Source organism: Sylvia atricapilla, chromosome 18 (genome assembly GCF_009819655.1).
Source record: "Sylvia atricapilla isolate bSylAtr1 chromosome 18, bSylAtr1.pri, whole genome shotgun sequence".
NCBI classification, from domain to species: Eukaryota; Metazoa; Chordata; class Aves; order Passeriformes; family Sylviidae; genus Sylvia; species Sylvia atricapilla.
This window is the reverse complement of record NC_089157.1, coordinates 8,472,441-8,493,613: the sequence shown is the minus strand read 5'-3', so window position 1 is coordinate 8,493,613 and position 21,173 is coordinate 8,472,441. Positions and strand designations below refer to the sequence as shown.

The 21,173-nt window shown below is 51.3% G+C and overlaps 1 protein-coding gene across 2 annotated transcripts in view; it reads right to left on the bottom strand.

The window, feature by feature from the left end:
- RPTOR (regulatory associated protein of MTOR complex 1) overlaps positions 1-13,650 on the bottom strand; it is a 96,054-nt gene extending 82,404 nt beyond the window's left edge. The window contains exons 1-3 of one of the 2 annotated variants that reach the window (XM_066332277.1): positions 13,033-13,650; positions 3,421-3,523; positions 1,339-1,421 (exon numbers count right to left, since the gene is read on the bottom strand). In XM_066332277.1, coding sequence (XP_066188374.1) covers positions 1,339-1,421; positions 3,421-3,523; positions 13,033-13,194 — 348 coding nt within the window. In that variant the 5' untranslated portion in view covers positions 13,195-13,650. The remainder of the gene's footprint in view (positions 1-1,338; positions 1,422-3,420; positions 3,524-13,032) is intronic. The other variant, XM_066332278.1, reaches the window with a different exon arrangement.
- Positions 13,651-21,173: the final 7,523 nt, after the last annotated feature.

Genomic DNA, 21,173 nt, shown 5'->3' with positions numbered 1-21,173 from the left:
AGCCACAAACCCAAGGGAGAGTCAGTGTGGAGCTGTCTTGGTTTTCCATCCACTTTTTCACCAGCACCTCAATTATATCTGCACTGAATTGCAGGAACTCTTTACTTGTTCAGAGAACTCTTTAAGAAGACAGATCGAACCCACAGCTCTGTCATCTCCTACCCTCTCCCCCAGCAAAATCTTCATCTGAGAACGGCATGAAATGACTGAATATTGCTTAACTGCAGGATTTTGCAGAGGAAACAACAGCTGAAGTGGTTTTTACTCCCGCAGCACACAAATTTATGTAGCTACACAACAATAAAGCAAAGTCTTAAATTTAATCAGAACAAATACTTCAAGCGATGGCAAGCTGATAAATTATTTAGAAAGGGGCTCAATAAGACCTGGAAGGAAATATCCATCAGCTGTGCAGCCTGGGAGCTCCCAGAACCAAGGAATTTTCATGCTTTACCCCTTTCACAGTTTCCTTTCAGAAAAGCTGTTTGTATTGCGCAAAAAGGGGATGTTTGAACAGAAGCAGCCAAGGAGTGGCTGGCAGTGATGCCACAGGATGGGTCACACAGTGTCACCACTGCCACCCAGCACTGCCAGCAATCAGAAGCACTCCTGCATCCCCAACAACGTGCTGATGGCAGCAGCTCCTGCTGGAAGGAGCTGACAGCCTGGGAATATTGGCTAGTTCAGAAGATTGTCATGATGTGCTCTTTTTTCCCCAGCTGCCTGGTTTTCCCCGGATTGTCTTCCTGCCATCCACTCCTCAAGCACTCCAAGCCCCCAAGAAAGAGACAAAACTGGATGTATTAGTATTTATATGAAAGCTCTAGGAAATTCAATAATGTTCCTATTGTTTTATTGCAGATGGCACACCAACTTCTCTTTATTACTGCAGAAAGCTCCAGAGCCCTGTGGAGTGCAATAAACCAGGACGTGTTTGGCTTTGCAATGTGTCAGGGGCTGTGATTTCCTGCAGGAATCAGGGAATGAGCCCAGCTCTGGGATTGCCCACGCAGGGAACCTGCTGCTCCTGACCTGTCCTCCCCCAGAACCAAGCACTGATACAGAGCACAAGAAAAGGATTCTTTTCACCTTTGCCCCAAGATGCTTTTTCTCCTGTTTGATTGCAGGAATTTTGAATTTCCTGCTAAATTCTTGCACCGTTGGGATTTAAAAATTGTCAGAGTGCCACGAGGAAAAACACAAAAAGAAATTCTCTTAAGTGTACACAAATATCTGCCATAAATGCTCCAAGACATAAATACCCTTAGAAACACCCCAGAAAAAAGCCCAGCAGCAGCCACAGTGAGTGGCCAGGCTCCCCAGCACCCCAACACTCACCCTGGGCTGCCAGTTCTCGTACTGCTTCTGCAGGTTGGCCCCGATGGTCTCCAGAGCTTTCTGAGGCCCCATGGACAGAGGATCTGGGAACAGAGCACACAGCAGCATTCCTCAGCCCCCACTCGGGTCACTCAGAGATCTTTTCATGCAGGTTCCTTTTGTTATCAGTTTCAAACTCATGAACACCTTGCTCCTCGTGGAATTTATTTGGGGGCAGCGCCCAAAAAAATCATCCCCCAAATTCTTCAGCCCAACAAAAATCCAGTTCCATTGCAGGCTGTCAGATGTGGAAGATTTCTCTCACTGAAGTGCTAAACACAATTTTGTTTTGAAAGACAGGAGAGGCATTGCATTTGTTTCTTTTAATAATGAAATAAGGTTTCTATTGTAAATAATGACAAGAACTCAAATTGGTTAAATATTTGATGACAAACATTTTCTGTTGATGAATGCAAAATCCTGCTTCATTTACTTCCTCTGCTTGCTGCTGCAGAGACTGTGTGCCATTTGTAATATTTAAGAAGTTAATTTTATTGCTAGATAATTACCACAATCCATACATAGCAATGCAATTCCAGGCCATGTGCTTTATTCAAACACCACAGACATATAGTTAAACAATTAACAAGTTTTCTTAAAAAAAAACCCAACCCACAAGCTAATATTTTCCTATTTAATATCAATTATTTTAAAAGCAGTATCAGTGAAGGTTTTTTTTTTTCCCAGTCTTTGCAAATATACTTCTGATAGAAACAAAATGTAATAAAGCAAGATGAAAGCAGGATTTTGAGAGTTATTTTTCTTTAATGAATAAAAGCATGTGGAAGGTGCAGCAGGACCTTCACATGGCTCTGCTCAGTATTTGTCACCAGGGGTGAGCAGCTGTGACCCCAGCTCATGTGTGAGCACCCCAGGGAGCTCCCCAGGCCCTGCACATGTGGCACAGACATCACTGCTCCTGGGACTGAAGGCAGCAAAACCACCAGATATTTCCCCAATTACCTTTTCCAGAAATTTCAAGTTGGCTGGAAGTGGAAGGAGCACTTGTGTACATAAACAGAGTGAAGCTTTAATTACAAAACTGCATTCAAAATTCTCTTTTGTTAATGACAGGCACTAATGACTTGATTTCAATGCCTCTGCAATGCTGCTCTGCTCAATGAGACACCAGGGCTGTTCTCTGCTCTGCTCTCAGGTACCTGTTTGTGCTGCTCAGGGCTCTCAGCAGCATTTCCAGGTTAAAACCCCAAGCTGCTCTGATTCACAAAGCAGGTAAAAAAGGCAAGGTTAGAAAATCTGCTGCAAGTTTTTAAAGAAATTCTGTTTGTGCAGTGATTCATTTGCTCCTGGGGCCTGTTGAAGCCCCGAGCTGAGGATTGCAGTGCCCAGCGTGGGACGTGCTGGAGGCTGAACATTCCCAATTCCTGGATAAAAACCCAAATCTCTCTGAGAAAGCTTCTGTACACAAGATATTTCCTTCTCATTTTACTTCAGAATTGTCTCATCTTGATAATTAGACCTTTTTTTCTCCAAAACCAAGGGAACTTTAAATTTTTTCACAAAAAACCCTAGGAATTTAGTGCAGTGCTGCATGAAAGTAGCAAACCCAGATGTTGGAACTGCTGGCAAGACATCCTTGGGAATAATTCCAGGTCTTCTGAATGATTCCAATTAAAAAAGCCCAGAAGCAGCCACCTCAAAAAACAGCAAGGTGTTTCACAACCCTCACTGCTCTGCTGGCTGAGGCAGAGGAGGGGGACTGAAAGCTCTGCAGATCCCCTCACTCTGAAGGTGTCTCTGCTCAGAGACTTCCTTTAGACACTTATAAATCTAAACTAATTACCAGAAAGCCAAGCAGCTCATTAACAGCTGTTTTTCTCCACCGTATCTCATTTCAGAACACAGCAGGAGAGATGACCCATGGCAGCACTTGGAGCTGGACTCTTCATTAACCCAGAGAAAAACCAGCTCCCACATTTCCCCGTGCTCAGGGCAGTTGGAAGGCCTGGGCATGCAGAGCTTTGGGATGGATTCTGAGCTGTGCCTGTGGGGCTCAGGGGAGGCTGCAGGCTCTGCACTCACCAATCCAGCACTCCAGGCGGGCACAGGGAGTCGTTTTCACCACGTCTGGAGGGTCCACGCCGACGTTGAGGCACAAAACTAAGGCAACACTTACAGTCTTCATCTGCAAAGAGAGGCAAGAGCACAGCTTAGTGCAGGAACAGCACCTTCCCCGGCCTTTCAGCACTCCCAGAACTCCTGCAGGGCTTTACCCAACCTCTCCCTCCTGCTCCTGCACATGGGCTATTATAAGCAAGGCCTGACTGATGAAATTTTTCATCTTTTTTATTAGAACAGTACTTAAGACTCCATGCTACTATTTTTGTTGTTATTTCCAGAGCCCATTCTTCTCTTTCTGAGCATGGAAATAGATAGCAGTGAACTTCTGCTACTCAGCTTAAATTAGCCATTGTCCAACTGAAACACATTATTAAAACATGAGGCGATGCTATTCAGGGGCCCTGACCAATATTATAATGCAGTGTGTGATCTCTAATATTGAAACTAAAAGAATTACAAATGGAAAAACTCTCAAGTGAAGAACAAAACCATGAAAAAATTTAAACAAACAAACACACATCAAAACAAAGACATTTAGTGCAATTTTAATTTTGTTTTCTTCACATGTTGGGTTTCCCTGTAAGGAGAAATCCTGGCTTGGCTCCAGCTGCTGCTCCACATCCCCCTGGCAATCCCAGGCAGCACATGGGGTTATCCCACCCAACCTCACCTGGCACCCAAAACCAGCATTAAACCAATGACAAACTACCTTGGCCAGCTAAAAATACTCCAGGAAAATTATCACTTCCCATCTTTATGGGATTTTTCCTAGACTCCCTCATGCCAACCCCTAAACCAGAGGAGGAAAAACAGAGGCAGTGAGGAGGCTCTCAGTGATTCCAGGCATTCAGGGCTTGCCTGCAGCAAGGCCACCCACATCCCCACCTCCCCAGGGTGCTCCCTGCAATCCACAGCAGGAGGAGAAAAAAATCCCCAACTTTCACACTTAGAGAAAACCCCAGAGCCACATAAATGTGTAATTTATACAGAAGCTAGAGCAGGCAGACACCATTCACAGGCTCTACACCAGGACAGAAATCCTGCAGCATTTCCTCACCCACATGGCCACGATGGAGAACATGGAATAAATAACCAGCAAGAACTGATAAACTGTGGCTCATGGCTCCATCCCAAACCATGCTCTTGCTAACAAATAACAAACCCTGCAATCCTGTAGGAGCTCCTGGTGCCAGGAATTATCCAGGCCTAAGCAGCACAGGGATGCAAACAGGAGCCTGAACAGAAATTCCCAGACCCAGGATTTCACAGGGCTCCCAGGAGTGCCCAAGGACGGGCTGGAGAGCCCAGAGCTGCAGTTCAGCACTGAGCACTTGGGCAGAGTCAGGGACACCCAGAGGAAAAGCAGAGCCACTGGCAGAGCCAGGGACAGCTGCGAGGAGCAGCCCAGTCCTGCAGACCCTTCAGTGCTCAGAGTGGTGGAGCACCCCAAAGCAGCCCCCCAAAGCACTGCACAAGCCCTGCCCTGGCCACAGGGACACCTCCCCAGGCCACAGGGACACCTCCCCAGGCCACAGGGACACCTCCCCAGGCACTGGCAGCTGCTCAGGAAAGAGAGAGCTGCAGGGAATGCAAGGGCAAGGACACTGCCAGAGCCATCACACGCTGCCACACACACGCTGATCACTCCAGGGGAATAGAAAACTACACACAAAGTGACTTATTAGGCATGGAAACACATAAATCATTCTTCCAAGAGAAAGTATCCTGCCAAGCAATCTTCTCCATCTCATTTATTTATTGTTTCCCATTTGCAGTCTAATACTGACTTATTTTTCAGTATTTTGCTGGTAACATCTGATTGGTGGCTAATGCTGAACAGGCTGATATTTCTCCTCAATTCCCAGGTTCAGGGTTTTAAATAGTGTTTCTCCTGGAAAACTGACAGCAAACCCATGAGAGGAACAGGAATTGATCCCAAAGACAAATGGGGTGATTTCCCCTCTGCCACCTCCCCCAAAGCACATAAAGCCTTGCACTCCACACCATCTGTTCTGCCAACAGGGAGCACATCCTGAGAGCTGCAGCTCGTCCCTCTCCCCTCTGACCACTCCTCACAGGAAGGATTTTTTTTCTCAGTATCCCCTCTGGCAGTGGGAAGCCATCCCCTGTGTCCTGGCACTCCATCCCTTGGGAAGACTCTCCCCATCTTTCCTGTCAGCTCCTTCAGGCACTGGAATGAGCTCACCCCAAAGCTGCTCCTCTCCAGGCTGGACAACCCCAGCTGTGCCAGCCTTTCCTCCCAGCAGAGCTGCTCCATCCCTGGGATCACCCTGGAGCCTCCTCTGGGCTCTCTGCAGCTGGGGTCTGCCCTGGGGGCAGAGGGGCACAATCCCCCAGGCTCAGGGGGGTTTGGGGGACAATGCATGTGACTGATCAAAAAAAAAAAAAAAAAAAAAAACCCAAAAAAACCAACCCCGAGCCCAATAATGCTTTTCCCCATTTCTTTTGGAACACACCAGAAGCTTCACTGCATATTTAAAGGTTCTTAATCCAAGCAGCACGAGGACATTCTCATCTGTCATTAAGACAGTGGAAATTTTCTTTTCCCCATTTCAGGAGTATATCCATCGGAATACATTTCCATGGATTTTTGTTAGAATTTAAAAATGAAGCAGAATACCATTTGGCAAGTTTGTAAGAAAAACCAATATCCAAAACGCTCTGTCAGCAAAGGCTCAAGATCAAACCCCAGCAGCTTTAGTGTGGGCTCTGCACTTTGGAGTGTCATTTGTATGTTAAAAAATGGGCTACAACTCCCCAGCTTGTACTGCATCGGTTCTAAAGTGATTTAATAACTCTGGGTCAGAACCTGCAATACTTAAATGACAAAATCCACTTGGTCAAAATGCTCTTCCTGAGAAGTGATGGCAGAGAATTCATCCCAAAGCCACTGGAAATGGGACTCAGGGAGCAGAGGGAGTTCTGTGTCTGCTCGGAAGAGAAGTTGCTTATTAAAGCATTTGACACTAAAATTTACATCTTATGCTAAAGACCTTTTAAAGTACTCCTAATTCACCTCTTATTTCATTTAGAGGCCGAAGAGACCTGCAGGTGAGTACAGTGCAATATCTGCAGGTATTTTCAGCTAGGAAAAAACCATTATCCTCTGGGTTTGATTGAAAACGTGAAGTTTTATCATCCCAGGGAGGCCACCTGATTCCACTGGAGCATCCCTGAAAGTGACTCCAGGCCAGGCTGAAACCCACACACCCATTTATTTCTGCCTGGGTGAGAGCAGGTTTCTAACTCAGAGCCATAGAACTGTTTTATGTTCTAGTTCAAGTAATACCAAGAACAAGTCAGGGCATTGATGAGAAATCCTGCATTTTGTGGTACATCTCAGACTGGACGTTTTAGACCCCATTAATATTTGATTTCTACACTGCAATTTGCAAGCTGAAAACTTTCTGCTTAAACATTACCCAGATGAACACTCAAGTGTTAGAAACCTGCCTGGGTTTATGCCAGTGAGTTCAAATTGCTTCTGGGAGTTAATACAAACACAAGATTAAGTCAGCATTAAACATGAAATATATGCAGTTATATTATTTTACAGAGTTGAGGATGAAGTTCTCAGCATTAAACACTGATCCTGGGACAAATTTCCAAAATCCAAATCCTCAAACGAGTCTCATTTGAAAACCCTCCCTGGCCAGGAGGGTTTCCTGCTTGTGCAGGAAATTCATCCTCTTCTTGAAGCCCTTTTTTCCACACACATTTACAGATTTAACACAAATCTCTTCACCCTCAGCAAGGAGCTCCTCAGGTAACTCCTGACCCTGGGCTCCTTTGGAGACCTGCCATGAAATGTTCCAACAAAGGAGGTCTCCAGAGAGAACAGGAACAGCAACATTTAACCAGAGGAAACATTGTTCTCCCTTGAGTTCCCTTCACTCTGCAACTCCACAAGTTCCTCTTTGCCAAGGTTCCCCTTTTGGGCTCCCAGCCCAGAGGTGACAAGTGGTGACATCTGTCCTGCATCACCCCCAGGGCTCTGCCACCACCTTCCACCGAGGAAGGCAGGTCTGAAATCAGCCAGGGAAAAGGCTGAAGGTACTGAACAGGCAAAGAAAGCCTTGACCTTCCACTCCATCACACGACTAACTGCACACAAACCCAACAAAGGAAGGATTCCCAAAGTATCCTACTTGGACACAACTTAACCCACGCAGGGGAACAGGCTCCCTGCTGCCTCTTCAGCTCCTGTACCACTCACAAGGTAAAGCATCTTAAATGAAGAGCTTTCCGTTTCAAGGAATTTTTTTAATGTGAAGTTTAAGATAAATAAAAAATTGCTACAGAAAAAAAAAAAACAACCCAAACAAAAACAAAAAAAAAAACTCCATGTGCTTCTCCATAGCAAGAAAAGCAGTAGCTTGCAAAGAACTCCTTCAAGTTAACATTAATAATTCAACAGCTCTGCAGGTTGTCTCCAGCCATCTGCAGCCCATAGTCAGTTCCTGGTGTGCCAGCCTGCTCCAGGTTCCTCGATCCACTCCTCCTGAGGGCTTGGTTTTCTTCTCTAACCTCTGAATTCAGCACTAATATTCTGAATTTTCTTCAGAGCTTTTTGGTGCCCACCGTAGGCAGCTCCTACACACGGCTGCAGCTCCTCACTGAGCCCACTCTGAGCTGCTGGCCTCATGCCCACCCAAAACCCCTCCTGGGCTGAGTTACTGCTGGCACTCACTGCCCCAGGTATCCACAGCCATTCCCAGCCCCTCTGTGTGACAGCAGTGACATCCACAGACACGCTGTGGCCCAGAGCCCTCAGGGATCAAGGTGACCGTGTCACCCACTGTGTGTGAGGTTAAAAACTCCAGCCTGGAGCAGGCTGATCCTGCCTGTCACAGCACAGCAGCCAAACTCTGCTTTCCAGCCACTCTGGGAGGCTCAGAGCCAAAATGGGGTTTTCCTCCCTGTCAATCTCTTCTTGAAAATAATGAAAATATTCAAAAGCAAACATTCTCCTCCTGTGATCTTGGCTTTCCTTACACAACCTGCAAAGGAACCGACAAGAGGCGTTCTCCAGACGTCATTCCCCATTTATGTGTGACACGGGCTTTCCTCCTTCCTCTGCTTTGCATTCCTGCAGCTTCTCCTCATGGCTCCACGGCATTCCCACTCCTGTCTAGCACTGCCTTTCAAAGGTGTCCATCTTCCCAGGCACTGCCTGCTGCAGCTTCACATCTTCCTTACACATTGCTCCTTCAAACCGCTCCTGGAGGCCCCTGAGCTCCTTGGGGAGAGTCAGGGACTGGGGATGCACCTCGAGTGTTTGATCATTCCTCCTCTGAGGAATCCCTGAGCCACGGCCAAGTGCTCCACGTGCACATGGTTTCCTGCAACAGGAACCCTGCCCAGCGTGCAGGAGAGAGCAGGAGACACAGGCAGGACAAGGCCATCAGGTCAGTGACAGGGCACAGGGCTGGCCTTGCCTCAGCCCCTCCATCCCTCCCAGGGCTCTGGGTTCCCTCCTGGCTGTGCCAGGGCACAAAGCTCCCTGCAGCCCCAGCTCCTGCTGCAGGCTCTGCCAGGCTGCAGGGAACCCAGCAGAGCGGCAGCACGCCTGCTCTCACTGCCTCCTCCCCAGGGCACTGCCCCTGCCCTCCACTCTGCGCTAATTACACTAATTACCCTCCGCTCCATCCCTACCCAACAAGAGCTGCGGGTCACTGCGTCCCAGTTCAGCAGGGATGGATCAATAAATGCAAACACAGAAATGAAAACACCGGTGGGAGTGCTGCTGGCAGAGCCTCGGGGACAAGGAGATAAAAAGGGGTCCTTGAGCCTGTCACCCATCTCAGGCCACATCAGGCCTGCCACTGGAGGATGGCACTAACACAACCCTGAATTCTCTGGATATTTCAGTGAGAGAGGGAACCACGGAGGGTTCTCTAGAGAAGAGCAGAGGGACAAGACAAACATCAAGTGTACCAATGGGTTTATCAGATCTGGCAGTGCCAGAGGGATCCATGACCCCCCAGTCACCTCTGGACAGGCCAGGGGAGAAGGTCAGCACAGCACTGAGCCAACAAACACCAGCTCTGAGAGAAGAGCACAGAAACTGCCCAGAAAACCCACCCAGCCTGGGACACTTCCACTCGGGTTTCCTGTGCAGGCAGGTAAACTCTGCTCAAATGAATTAAGCATATTTGTATGCAGTCCTGCTTTAATCTGCATTTCCAGAGAAACCTAATTGTGGATTCCTCTTCTCATAAAAACAGGATTTAATTCTCACTCAGCAAGTTATGAGGCAATAGGAAAAAAAAATGTTGAGGTAAAACTATTACAATCAGCTTTGTTGCTCTCTGCTTATCTTAGAAATCAATATAAATACAGCAAATCTTAATTTAAATATTCTGAATTTAATAGCAACTTGTCAGTAAAACCTGGTGTACTTGGAGTCTTTTTCTTTAAATCAAGTTAAATGCTTTGGTTGCTACCGAGGCTGGGAGATTTAATTCAATACACAAAGCATAATTCCAACCCTCTTGTGTTAAAAATATTCTTTAAATAAATAATAGATCAAAGCAGTGTCACTTTGATGGCATATGCAGTCCATGGAAGGCAGAGAGGAAGGATTAAATGTTTTCAGAGCAGCCCTCATGGAGGAAGGGGCGGGGGACACCAGTGAATTCTCACTTATTTTCTCTACATTTACCGCTCATTACTCTGCTGATTTGATTCTCCCCTTATCAGAGCTCTGCCTTCTAAAGAACCTTCAACTTCACATAAACTCTGGGGTTTTTAGAGCAACAGAGCAGGATGAAAAGAAGAGTCATTCCACTCCCAAATCTGTGAATCACTTCCTCTCACTGTATGTAGTAGAGCTGGGATCACTCCCCGTGACTCCTCGATGAATAAAGCAAAATCTGCCATTGCTTGGGGCTTTCATGATTCACAGGGGAAAATGCCACAGCTTCACCTGCACTGGGACTGCCAGAGCCTCCTTTGGGCTGGCCTTTGAGTGCTTCTTCATTTTCAGACAGGCTGGGGTGTCTGATGACAGGCAACGGTCCCCAGCTTGGGCTGTGATGAGTTCGTTTATCCAAGTGAAGGTACTGGGATGTTTTCCACACTCAGCTCCCAGCCAGAGGAACATTCCCTCCAGCCCTCAGGAAACTCCTGCAGCAGCAGCCCAAAGGGAAGGGCACAGCTCGAGTCCATCAGCCCCGGCTTGAGGGAAAGGGAGCCAAGAGCCAGAAGAAGCTGCAGAGAATTGGGGACGGGGCAGAGCCTCACTGTGCTGCAGGGGAGGAAGGGGCTGAGCCTGGGCTGGGCTGCAGGAGCAGATGGACACCAGGGGCTGTGGCCACTGACAGGGCACTCAGGCCACTGGGGGACACTGCTGGAAGGCAAGGAAAGAGGAAGAGAAGAAACTTCCTGACGACGGCTAAAACGAGAAGTAATTAATTTATGATGCCAGGGAGCAAACCAAAACAGGTCAGGCTCAAAAAGGAGAAAAATCAACAGCCCGTCAGTTTTCAGCCCGATGGCACGGGCTGCCAGGTCACTGCCCTCACACCAGCACTGCTCCACAGAAACCCCACAGAGCCCTGGGGTTTTCTCCAGGTGCTCCATTCCCTGGACAAAGCTGTCACAGCCCAGCTGGGCCATGGGAAAACAGCAGCCTGGGTGAGCTGCCCTCCACCTCGTGCTCACGGACACAGGGTCAAACCAGATTAGGTTTTATGAGCTATTTTGCAGGATTAGCCGAACTGCAGCTCACTGGGTGGAAATATTTACCAGACATCACCCCTGCAGCATTCCAAAACCCATCCTCAGCCCCTTCCCTCCCCAGCTGAGGTTCTAAGTTTGTTACCTCAAATTAAGCACCCAGGAGACAGCTAAAACAGGGAATAAAATACAAGACATGAAAAAGAGCTGCTGAGATGTCAAAGTAATGAGGCTGAGGAGTCTCAAATCAGCTGCTCTTCCTCTCTCAGGTGTCTTTTGGAATCTTCCTACACAAAAAGTAATTACATCCAACAGCAAGATTGTCCAAAGGATTCCTGATCCGGCTGCCCAGATACAAAGGACACCTGAGCTGCACCCTGCCCTCCTATGATGTAATTTGGCTCCAGCTTACAGAAAAAGCAGAAGGACTAAACCCAAAATTCGAGATTTGCTTCTGTTTTCTCCTCTCACAGGAGTCAGTGTCTTGGAGGGTGAGCCAGGGCTCAGCCCCACTGAGCTCATCTCCTGGAGCAGCAGCAGCAACAACCACAAAAAGAGAATCTCAAGGAGGAAGCTGCAGCCCCACAGCAGCTGGGCTGGGATGTCCACTGATGGTAACAGACACCTGAAACATTTAACACCAACTACAGAGAACTCCTGAACTGCTGCTGCTGCACAACCTATTGATCAGCCCAACCAGGGCAAAGTCATTCCTGAATTAGAAACAGGCAACTCTGCAGATCAGGAAATGAGGGAACAGGAAGGCAGAGGCACCTAAAATAGACCAGCAAGCTCATCACACCTCCATAATCTACTGGAGAAAGTCTCCTCTGTGCCAGAAGCCTTTGGAGCAGAGCACCCAACGTGGTGTCTGTGCTGCCTTTAAATCACACCCAAAAGGCTCAGGCCAACCCAGCAATGATCTGCCAAGTCCCATTCTCAGTACACGACTCTTTTCATGGCTCAGAACTTCTGAGATGTAGAATCACCAGCCTGGGAACACTGAGGCTCAGGGACAGCCTGGGCACGTGGCCTCTGCAAAGAAATTACAGCCTGAGGTTTCACTAAATTATTCCATGCTATTCCAAGAGGATCATGAACATAACGGAAATCTGGTCACCAAAACCCCATAAATACCTACAAACACAAAGTTATGGGTACAACAACCATGAGAGCCAAAGGCTGGAACCCAAAGCAGGTCCCAGGAACAGAACGAGTGGAGATGATGGTCCAGGACATTTCTTAGATGCTTTGTCTGCTCTTTAGTAGGACATTTAAGGTGGCCACAGATGCAGCAGAGGATCCCAAACTCCCAGCTGGGAGTGTCACTTTCTCTGTCACTCCCATCACTGTCAATTTAACACACAACAGGTCCACAAACACACGAGGAGCTCCTGCTGGAACACCACAAGAGTTTCACCTGAAAACAAATTCCTGCCTCCAAAATCCCACAGTCTATTTCTCCACATGCAAAAACACTCTCATTCCACATTCCACACACCTGGAGCTGCAAACCCACAGAGCTCCTGTGCATCTGCACCTCCAGACAGCTGCAACTTCTGCACCACTGCCCTGGGGCTGCCCATGCACCTGCTGGGCTCCAGGGCACCCTCTGACCTCGGGCACTTCAGTGCCATTTACAGAGCCTAAATGATGGAGCTGCTCCAGGAGCCCAGTGCTGTGAGCATGGAATCAGCGTTTCTGACCCATCTGCAGGTTTGCTTCCCTAATTCTGCACCACCTGGACACCAGTACGGGATCCACAGCCAGCCTTTCACCTGACACCAGCTCAGCACCCTCCGAGCTCTGACTCCTTCTCCACCTGTCCCCCGAGTGCTCCTCTCCAAACCCCATCCTGCCCTGGAGCATTACCCGGTCCTTCATCCTCCAGCTCTGAGCCAAAGACTTGGAGCCTTCGATCTTCTCGCAGTGCCTTTTCTTCATGAAGGCCAGGGGCAAGTTCCAGTCCGTCAGATCGGACTCATCCTCCTCCCCGAGCCCCAGGAGAGGCGACTGCAGCATCTCAGACTCCATGGGCGGGGAAGCGCCGGTCCACACGTGGGCAGCGATGTCCAGCCCGGCACCCAGCGGGGCCGGGGGTCCCTCCGGCCGGAGGGGAGGAGGACGGGGCGGCGGCGGCGGGGGGCGGCGCTCCCCGGTGCGCGGGTAAGGACGGACTCGGGGCACGCAGCGCCTTCACCTGGCGCAGGCAGCGGCCCCGGTCGGGCTCGGTGGCGCGGCCCGGGGAGGACCGAGGGACCGGCGGGGACCGGGCCCGGGGCCTCCCTAGCACCTCTACCCCCGCGGGCCCCGCGCTCCCTGCGGCGGGCAGCGCGCCCGGCCCATCGCGGCTCCCTCGCACACCGTCGGGCCGAGGGCGGCTCGGCGAGCTGCGCTCCGGGGACGGGCGGCGGCGGACGGGACGCGCGTCCCGGGGCGCCGGCGAGCGCGGCTGGGCTCAGCACCGCGGCACGGGGGCGGCCATCTTGCCCGGCCCACAATGCCCCGCGGTACGGGCCGCCGTGAGGGACACGCCGCGCCGCGCGCTCCGCCGCGGGGACAGCGCGTCGCCATGGTGACCGCGCCTGGCGATGGGGACAGCGCGGGAATCGCAGACTCCCCAAATCCCTTAGGCTGGAAAAGCCCTCCCGGAGCATCCCGTGACCCATCCTCACCTTGTCCCCAGCTCGGAGCTCTGAGTGTCACGTCCTCGGGCACCTGCAGGGATGGCCGCTCCAAACCCTCTGGGCCGCCCTGCCACCCCCTGGGCCCCTTTCCATGGGGACAGGCCTCCTGGTGGCCTTGCGGCACAGCTCGAGGCTCCCTCGCCCTGTCCCCCCTACGCTTGCAGACCTGATGAGATTCACCTGATTTAAAGGTGAAGAGGTGAAAAGATTCAGGTGAAATAAAGCTGAAAATCAAGCCCTGATGCCAAGCCGCTGGCTCGGAGCAGTGACAGCCTCACATTGGGGTGTCAAAATGCTCCAAACACACCCAGGCACAGGTACCAGTCCAACCATGCCTGCTCTTGGACTTCACTTCGTACTTTGTGACTATTTATTCTGGGGCAAAAGAGCTGGAGAGGGGAGAAACGGAGCACAGCCCCCGGCAGATGTGTCTGATGCATGTTCACACGTGAGGAAAGGCACCTGAAGGATTTCAGGCACAGATCCTCCTTGCTGCTAATCTGAAGGTCAATGAATATCAAATATTGCTGCTAAGGAAGTTCCTCAGTGTTTGCTCCTGGCAGTAATCGAGCCTCACCACGTTCTTATTTGGAATATCTGAACGTGTAAAAATTATTTCAAAGTAGAAATTAAAGAATACACGTGTAACTTGATTTACAGAACTGTTAACTTTCATAAATACTTTCAGTGTATTTACACTCATGGAATATTTCAAATGCAAAGACCTTTCTTCACAATAGATTGGAAGACTGGCAAGTGACATTTTTGGGGTGGCCAAGGTTTGCTTTTGCTCCTTCCCTTTCCTGAGGAGCTGATTGATTTCCTCACGGTGCTTTGTGCTGATGGCTGATCAGAACTGTGTGATTGTTATCAGAATGAACTGCAGAAAATGCTCATTGCTGTTTCTGCTCTAACCTTTCACGAATTCCTCAACATACAAGCAGAGAATTACAGAATTCGGGAATGCTTCGGGTTGGGAGAGACCTTAAAAACGCTTTATCTCCGACCTCCTCCCGTGGGGAGGGTCAGGAGGAGGCATCCCAGTCCCCGGAGGGCGCGGGGCTGCACACATGGAGCCTAATCCCGGCTGCTTTGGGCAGCCTGTGCCGGGCCCCGCACAAACGTGCCGCCAGAAATCCCTGGGAGGGGCTGGCAGCGAGGATAGCACAGGGCACAGGGCACAGGGCACAGGGCACAGGGCAGGGCACTGGGCATGGCACAGGACACTGGGCACAGGACACTGGGCACAGGACACAGGACAGGGCACAGCACAGGGCACAGGACACAGGACAGGGCACAGGACAGGGCACAGGGCACAGGGCACAAGACAGAGCACAGGACACAGGACACAGGACAGGGCACAGGGCACGGCACAGGGCACAGCTGGCAGTGGGCACAGCACAGGACACAGCACGGGGCAGAACACAGCACAGGAGAGGGCTCCAGCAGGTACAGCACAGGGCACAGTGGGCACAGCACAGGACACAGCACGGGGCACAGCACAGCTGGCCCAGCCCCTGCCCGTTCCCAGCCTGACCAGCAGAGCCGTGTGTTCCCCATCCCCTCCCCATGTCCTGCCCATCAGGAGGTGTCCCACCAAATTCAGGGGTGTCTCTGAGACTCTGCCCTGCCTCTCCGGGGGGCTCCCGGTGCCTGCAGGGCAGGGCTCGGCAGTGATGTCCTGCCTGTGCCGTGGGAGCCATCAGCCCTGCCACGCTCCCCTGGGCACAGAGAGCACTTCCCCCGGATCTCAGTCTGGCCTCTCCACTCCACAGCTCCCGTGGGATTGAGCCTCTCCTGTTCATTTCCCGGCACCGCTAGCCTGGATTCTCTGCTGTCAAAGCTCCGTGCCAGGGCAGATTTGTGGCAGTCCTGCCCTCAGGAGCCCCCTTTCCGTACAAAATCAACCCTGCAGCCCCAGCTCTGGACAGAATAACAGATTAAATTACCCCCCCTTGTTCCCAGGGAATCCGAGGAGTGGAAACATCACGTCAGGTAAGGCACAGTGAGTGATGCCCTACAACCCCAAAATGCAGGATTATCTTCCAGAAACACACTTGGACACATTCTCCCACCTGTCACTCTTTTTAATGAAAAACCTTCCTATCTCAGGCTCCGTCAGTGTCCTTTGTTTTGCCTTATTCAGCCATCTCATTCTAATTCCACTTTTGGGCAGGAAGAAATAAAGATAGGGAAAGAAGAATGTTACTCATAAATATCACGAGAGATCTTATCTTCCGATTTCATTAGTCAAACTCGCGGGTCACCAAATGAGTCAGCTGGGTGCAAAGCTCTGTTCCCGGAGCCAAAAGGCCACCAGGCCACCTTTGCTGAGGCTCCAAGGGCAGGGCTTCGTGTGCAGGTGAGCACCTTCCTCCCCGGGGCATCCCCTCAGCCCAGCGCTGTTTGCACGGCTGGTTCAGGTATTCAGGGGCCAGCAACGAGCTTTGTTTTAACACTTCAGTCGGGGGAGCTTTCCAGCCTAAAGACAGCAGGTAAAATATTTATTAGGAAGAATATCTATTTTTAACCGAGTCTGATTTCAGTTGTATTATTTATGCATGTGCAGCACGCAGACTTCCTTCCCTCCTTCCCAGCAGATGTGAGCCGGGGCTGGGGCTGGGATGGGGAGGCAGGTGAGAAGCGGGCGGCTGCTGCTCCGTGCCAAGCCCAATACGCATCCGAACACGAGTCACGGCACCGAGTCCCGGTGTGGTGCAGCCTCCCGGTGACCTCCTCTGCCTGCAGGGGAGGAATCGTGTCCTGCCCCGAGCCCCAAAGCTGCCAGCAATAGGGTTTGGTGCTGTTCCTGCCTCCCCACCTGCAGCAGGTGCCCCCCGAGCAGGGCAGCAGCTCCTGGATTTGGGGAGTTTGGGGACACGCTGCTGGCATTCCTCTCCTGTTGCGGCTTTCTAAGAGCAGGGACGGGGCAGGAAGAGCAACCTGAGGCTTTCCCTGCCCACACAAGAACCAGCTGGAGAATTACAGAATCTTCTGGGTGGCAAAAGCGCTCAGAGAGCACCAAGCTCAACCATTCCCCAGCACTGACCATTTCCCCAGGTGCCACATCCACAAGGGATTTAAATTCCCCCAGGGATGGGGACACCAACACTGCCCTGGGCAACTGTGCCAGGGCTGGACAGTCCTTTTGGTGGAAGAAATTTTCCCGAATATCCAACTTGAACCTCCCCTGGCACAGTTTGAGGCTATTCCCTCTTGTCCTGTCGTTCTGCAGTGCCCCAGCCCCCGATGTGATGGGATGTGCTCTTCTGAGCACAGTCAGACTGCCTTAAAAACGTGAGAGACGTAAAAAGGGTGTAAAGTGGCTTCTTAGTCAGCGGCACCCATTGGGAATATGACAGGGATTCATGTTCTCTTCTCGTGTTGAAAAGGCCAGAATAAATACTAGGTCAAAAAAATCCCTCCTTGCTCTTTTAGTGGAAGAAACCCTTTGGCATCAGGGGAAAATTTTCACCAAGGAAGAAAAGAGAAGGAGAAAGGAAAGGTGATGCAGCTTTTGGAGGCAGAGAATTTGGGAGTTTTATCTGATAACCACTGAACTATAAAAGGGGCGAGTTTCCGGATGAATCAGAAGCTGTAGAGTTTAGTTAACGAGCGTATTTGACATCCTCGGATTCCAGGTAGTACACAAGTTTAGAAGTCATTTAGACCGTGAAGCAGCAGCCGCGTTTGACCCCGAAGGCGACTTCAGTTCACCACAAAAGTAAAGATTTCTGTGTTCCCGGCGGCGCAGGGGAGGCTCAGATGACCCCTCCGCACACTGACAAAAATTGGCTGCTTAATGGAGCTGTTTTTCTCACCGAGCCTGAGCGAGGCTGCACTCAATACGTTGGGGATGCGATAGATTGGAGAGTTCGGAGGAGCTGCTAATAGAGTTCTCCGAGCCCAGGCCATCCATCTCCGCAGCTCATCTGCTCCCGTGATCTGCCTTCGTCTCCTCTCGGGCCGGCAATGTGCGAGGTGACCGGGCTGTGTGTGTTTAACCACACCTGATGGATGTCACCTCGGCACGCCCTCTCTGCTTTGCTCCTTATTAAGCGCAGAAATGTTTCCTTAAACACCGTGTCGCTGTTGTGGATCGCTGTCAGCTCTGACCCGCCGACAAAACCACCCCAAAGCACGGGGAACGGGAGCCAGGGAATTCTGCTGGTTCCTCCACCCCAAAGCATCAGGAGCAGGAGCCAGGGAATTTTGCTGGTTCCTCCACCCCAAAGCACCGGGAGCAGGAGCCAGGGAATTTTGCTGGTTCCTCCTGGGCCTGGCAAAGAATTCAGCCCCAAAGTCCTGGTTTTTTTTTTGCAGCCCCGTGCCGAGCCCACATTCCCACGGGCCAGGCAGGACCTGACGTTTCCTTTGGGCTGATAAGAAATAATTCAACATTTTACAGGCATTTCTCGTACCGTCTTCACATGGGGCTTGGGAATCTTTTTCACGGAGCTGCCTTTGGAAAGGGCAGCCCAGTGATGCAGAGATCGCTTTGGAATCGGAACCAGAATCAGAACTGGTTTGGTTTGATGAACTGTGATGAGAGAGGAAACCACCAAGGGGTTGGGATCCCACCCAGAGAAGCCCAGAATGGAGAAATCCAGCCTGGCTCACCTATGGAGCCTTAACCAGTAAGGGTCTTTTTGATAGAGGAACCCAAAAACCTCTTCCTACATTTGGGAAATGCAATTACCTGTGGAATCAGCATGAACAGACCATTCCCAGGAAATACATCAGCTGAATGCTTCTCCTCATGCCTAGGCTATTCCAAACCCAGATTCCTGATGCAGTGACCCCCTGACCAACATCTCTCTCCTGAGTCCTGGTGGGTTTCACGGCTCAGGGGTTTGCTGCTGAACTCTGGTGGGTTTGCAGGGCACAGTGTGAGCAGCCTGATTACAGTGGATGGCAGGGGGATGAGCATCCACACAAACTTCTGTCCCTCACACCGGGGAGGATCTGCCCAGCAGGGAAATAAAGCTTTTACACAGCCAGATGGGTGCTGTATAAACCTAAAATGTGACTTTCCAGCAGCCTGAGGAGTTGCCATTCCCCTGCTGATGGAACAGTGAGCTGTGGCATGGGCAGCAGGGGTGCTCCACTTCCCCAGCCCATTTCCAGGAGTTCCTGTCCCTGGAAACACTGCAGCAGAGCTGCCAGCCTCTGCATTCACCAACCATTTATTAGGCATTTCCCGAGGAGAAGAGGCCTAAGGAGGCACAGCATGAGGCAATTCCCCCAGAACACCCCTGACACCCCACCACTGCACGGCTGGGCAGTGCCAGCCCTCAGGAGCTGCAATTCCAGTGTGAAAAACCACGAACCAAATGTGTCCCTGCAGGTGTGCAGGAGCCCCGAGCTCTGCCAGGCCATGTCCCACCCCAAGAGGAGCCATCCCGGGGGGGTCAGAGCTGGGTTCCTGCCATCCCCAGCATCTCCAGCTCAGGAAATGCAGCTGCAGTAGCAGCCAAAGCATCTCCAGCTTCACTCAGTGCCTGGAAGCAGCTCCTGGGCCTTTCCAGTTACCCTCAGTCCCTCTGCAGCTTCTGCAGCCTTGACCTCGTTCAGGAATCGATGCCCCCAGCCCTAATGCAGCCTCTCTGCAGAGAATCTCAGTGTCCTCAGAGCCCTTTCCCCACTAAAAGCTGCACTCGAGCTCAGGGTCAGCTCTCACAGCAGCAAACACAAGGAATCCCTGCTGCCTTGGAGTGGTTTTCTCCATCCTGGCTTTAAAACCTTTTGAGTTTTAACCCCAAACCCTCAGACACGAGCTGACTCTGGCACAGCAGATCCCCCTCCCAGCACCCAGGACCTGAGGTGTGGGCAGCTCTGCCCCTGCAACCCTCACTGTCCCTGCTCCAACTCCTCCCTGTTTGGAGCAGAGCCCAGCTCGGCTCCCTGATCCCTGTCCCTGTCCCTGTCCCTGTCCCTGTCCCTGTCCCTGTGCTTGCACACCCACCTGTCCCACCCGGGCTGGGATCTGTGTGCCCCATGTGCACCTGGAACTCCTTCTGGGCTTGTCCTGCCACACATCCATCCCCAAGCTGGCCATGGAAGCGTTCCCAGGCTCCACAGAGGTGCCTGGCGTTGTGTGACAAGGTGAATGGAGCAGGGGACACGGGGGGCTGTTGTGACCCGTGGGGAGCCCAGGCTGCAGCAGGGACAAAGCACAAGGAGGAGGGAGCAGCAGGGACATTGAGGCATGAAGTGCTCCCAGCCGCTGCTCCTCTGCCCCGTGTGTCACTGCAGGGGAGGAGGGAGAGGATCCCGGAGTGACGCTGACCCTGGGGAGCAGGGAGGGGTGAGGGGAAGCTGGTTTCATATTTAGTCTTTATATCTCATTATCCAGCTCTGATTTGATTGGTAACAAACTAATTTCCTCAAGTCTGGCCTGTTTGGCCGTGATGGCGATGGCTGAGGGATTTCTCCCTGCCCTGATCTTGCCCCACGAACCTTTTGCTCCATTTTCTCTCCCCCTCAGCTGAGGACAGAGGGGTGGAGAGGCTCTGGGGGCAGCCGGTGTGCAGCCTGGGCCACCCCAGACAGCACATGAACAGAGCACAACAGAGGGCGTGGGAGAAAAGGAGCAAGAGACTGCAAAATAATAAATAATCATGGAAAAAACTAGGGCACAGCAGTGTCACTGGCTTTTGATGATTCCTTCTCATCCTGCCCTGCCTCTTCTCCCACAAAAAGGGAACACTGCAAGGTGGGAAGAAGCTCCAGAGCAACAGGGACACAGAGCTGTGTCTGTCCAGAAGCACCAGAAGGATTACAGATAAATATTGAAGCTATCAAAGAAGCTTAAGGGATTTAGGAACCCACTCCCCATTATTATCCTCACTGGGGGAGGGGAAGTGATCTCTGCAGCCCTACAGCAGAGACCAGAACCGTGCTGACTTCTGAAAGGCCCACGCTGGCTGCAAACGGGGAAAAATGACAAGTGTGGGGTTTGTAACACCCGGAGTCACCGTTTGTCACTTGTGGGTGTTGCAGAGAGGCCGAGGCCTGTGAGACCCCACGGGCAACGCTGCCAGAGCATCCCAGAGCAGTGCCAGCGCCCAGGCATGATGGGAGGGCTGGGATCCATCCCACACTGGGATCCATCAAACACAGGATCCATTCCACACAGGATCCATCCCACTCGGGTTCCATCCCACACCAGATCCATCCCACACCGGATCCATCCCACACAGGATCCATCCGACACCAGATCCATCAAACACAGGATCCATTCCACACAGGATCCATCCCACACTGGATCCATCCCACACCAGATCCTTCCCACACAGGATCCATCCCACACCAGATCCATCCCAC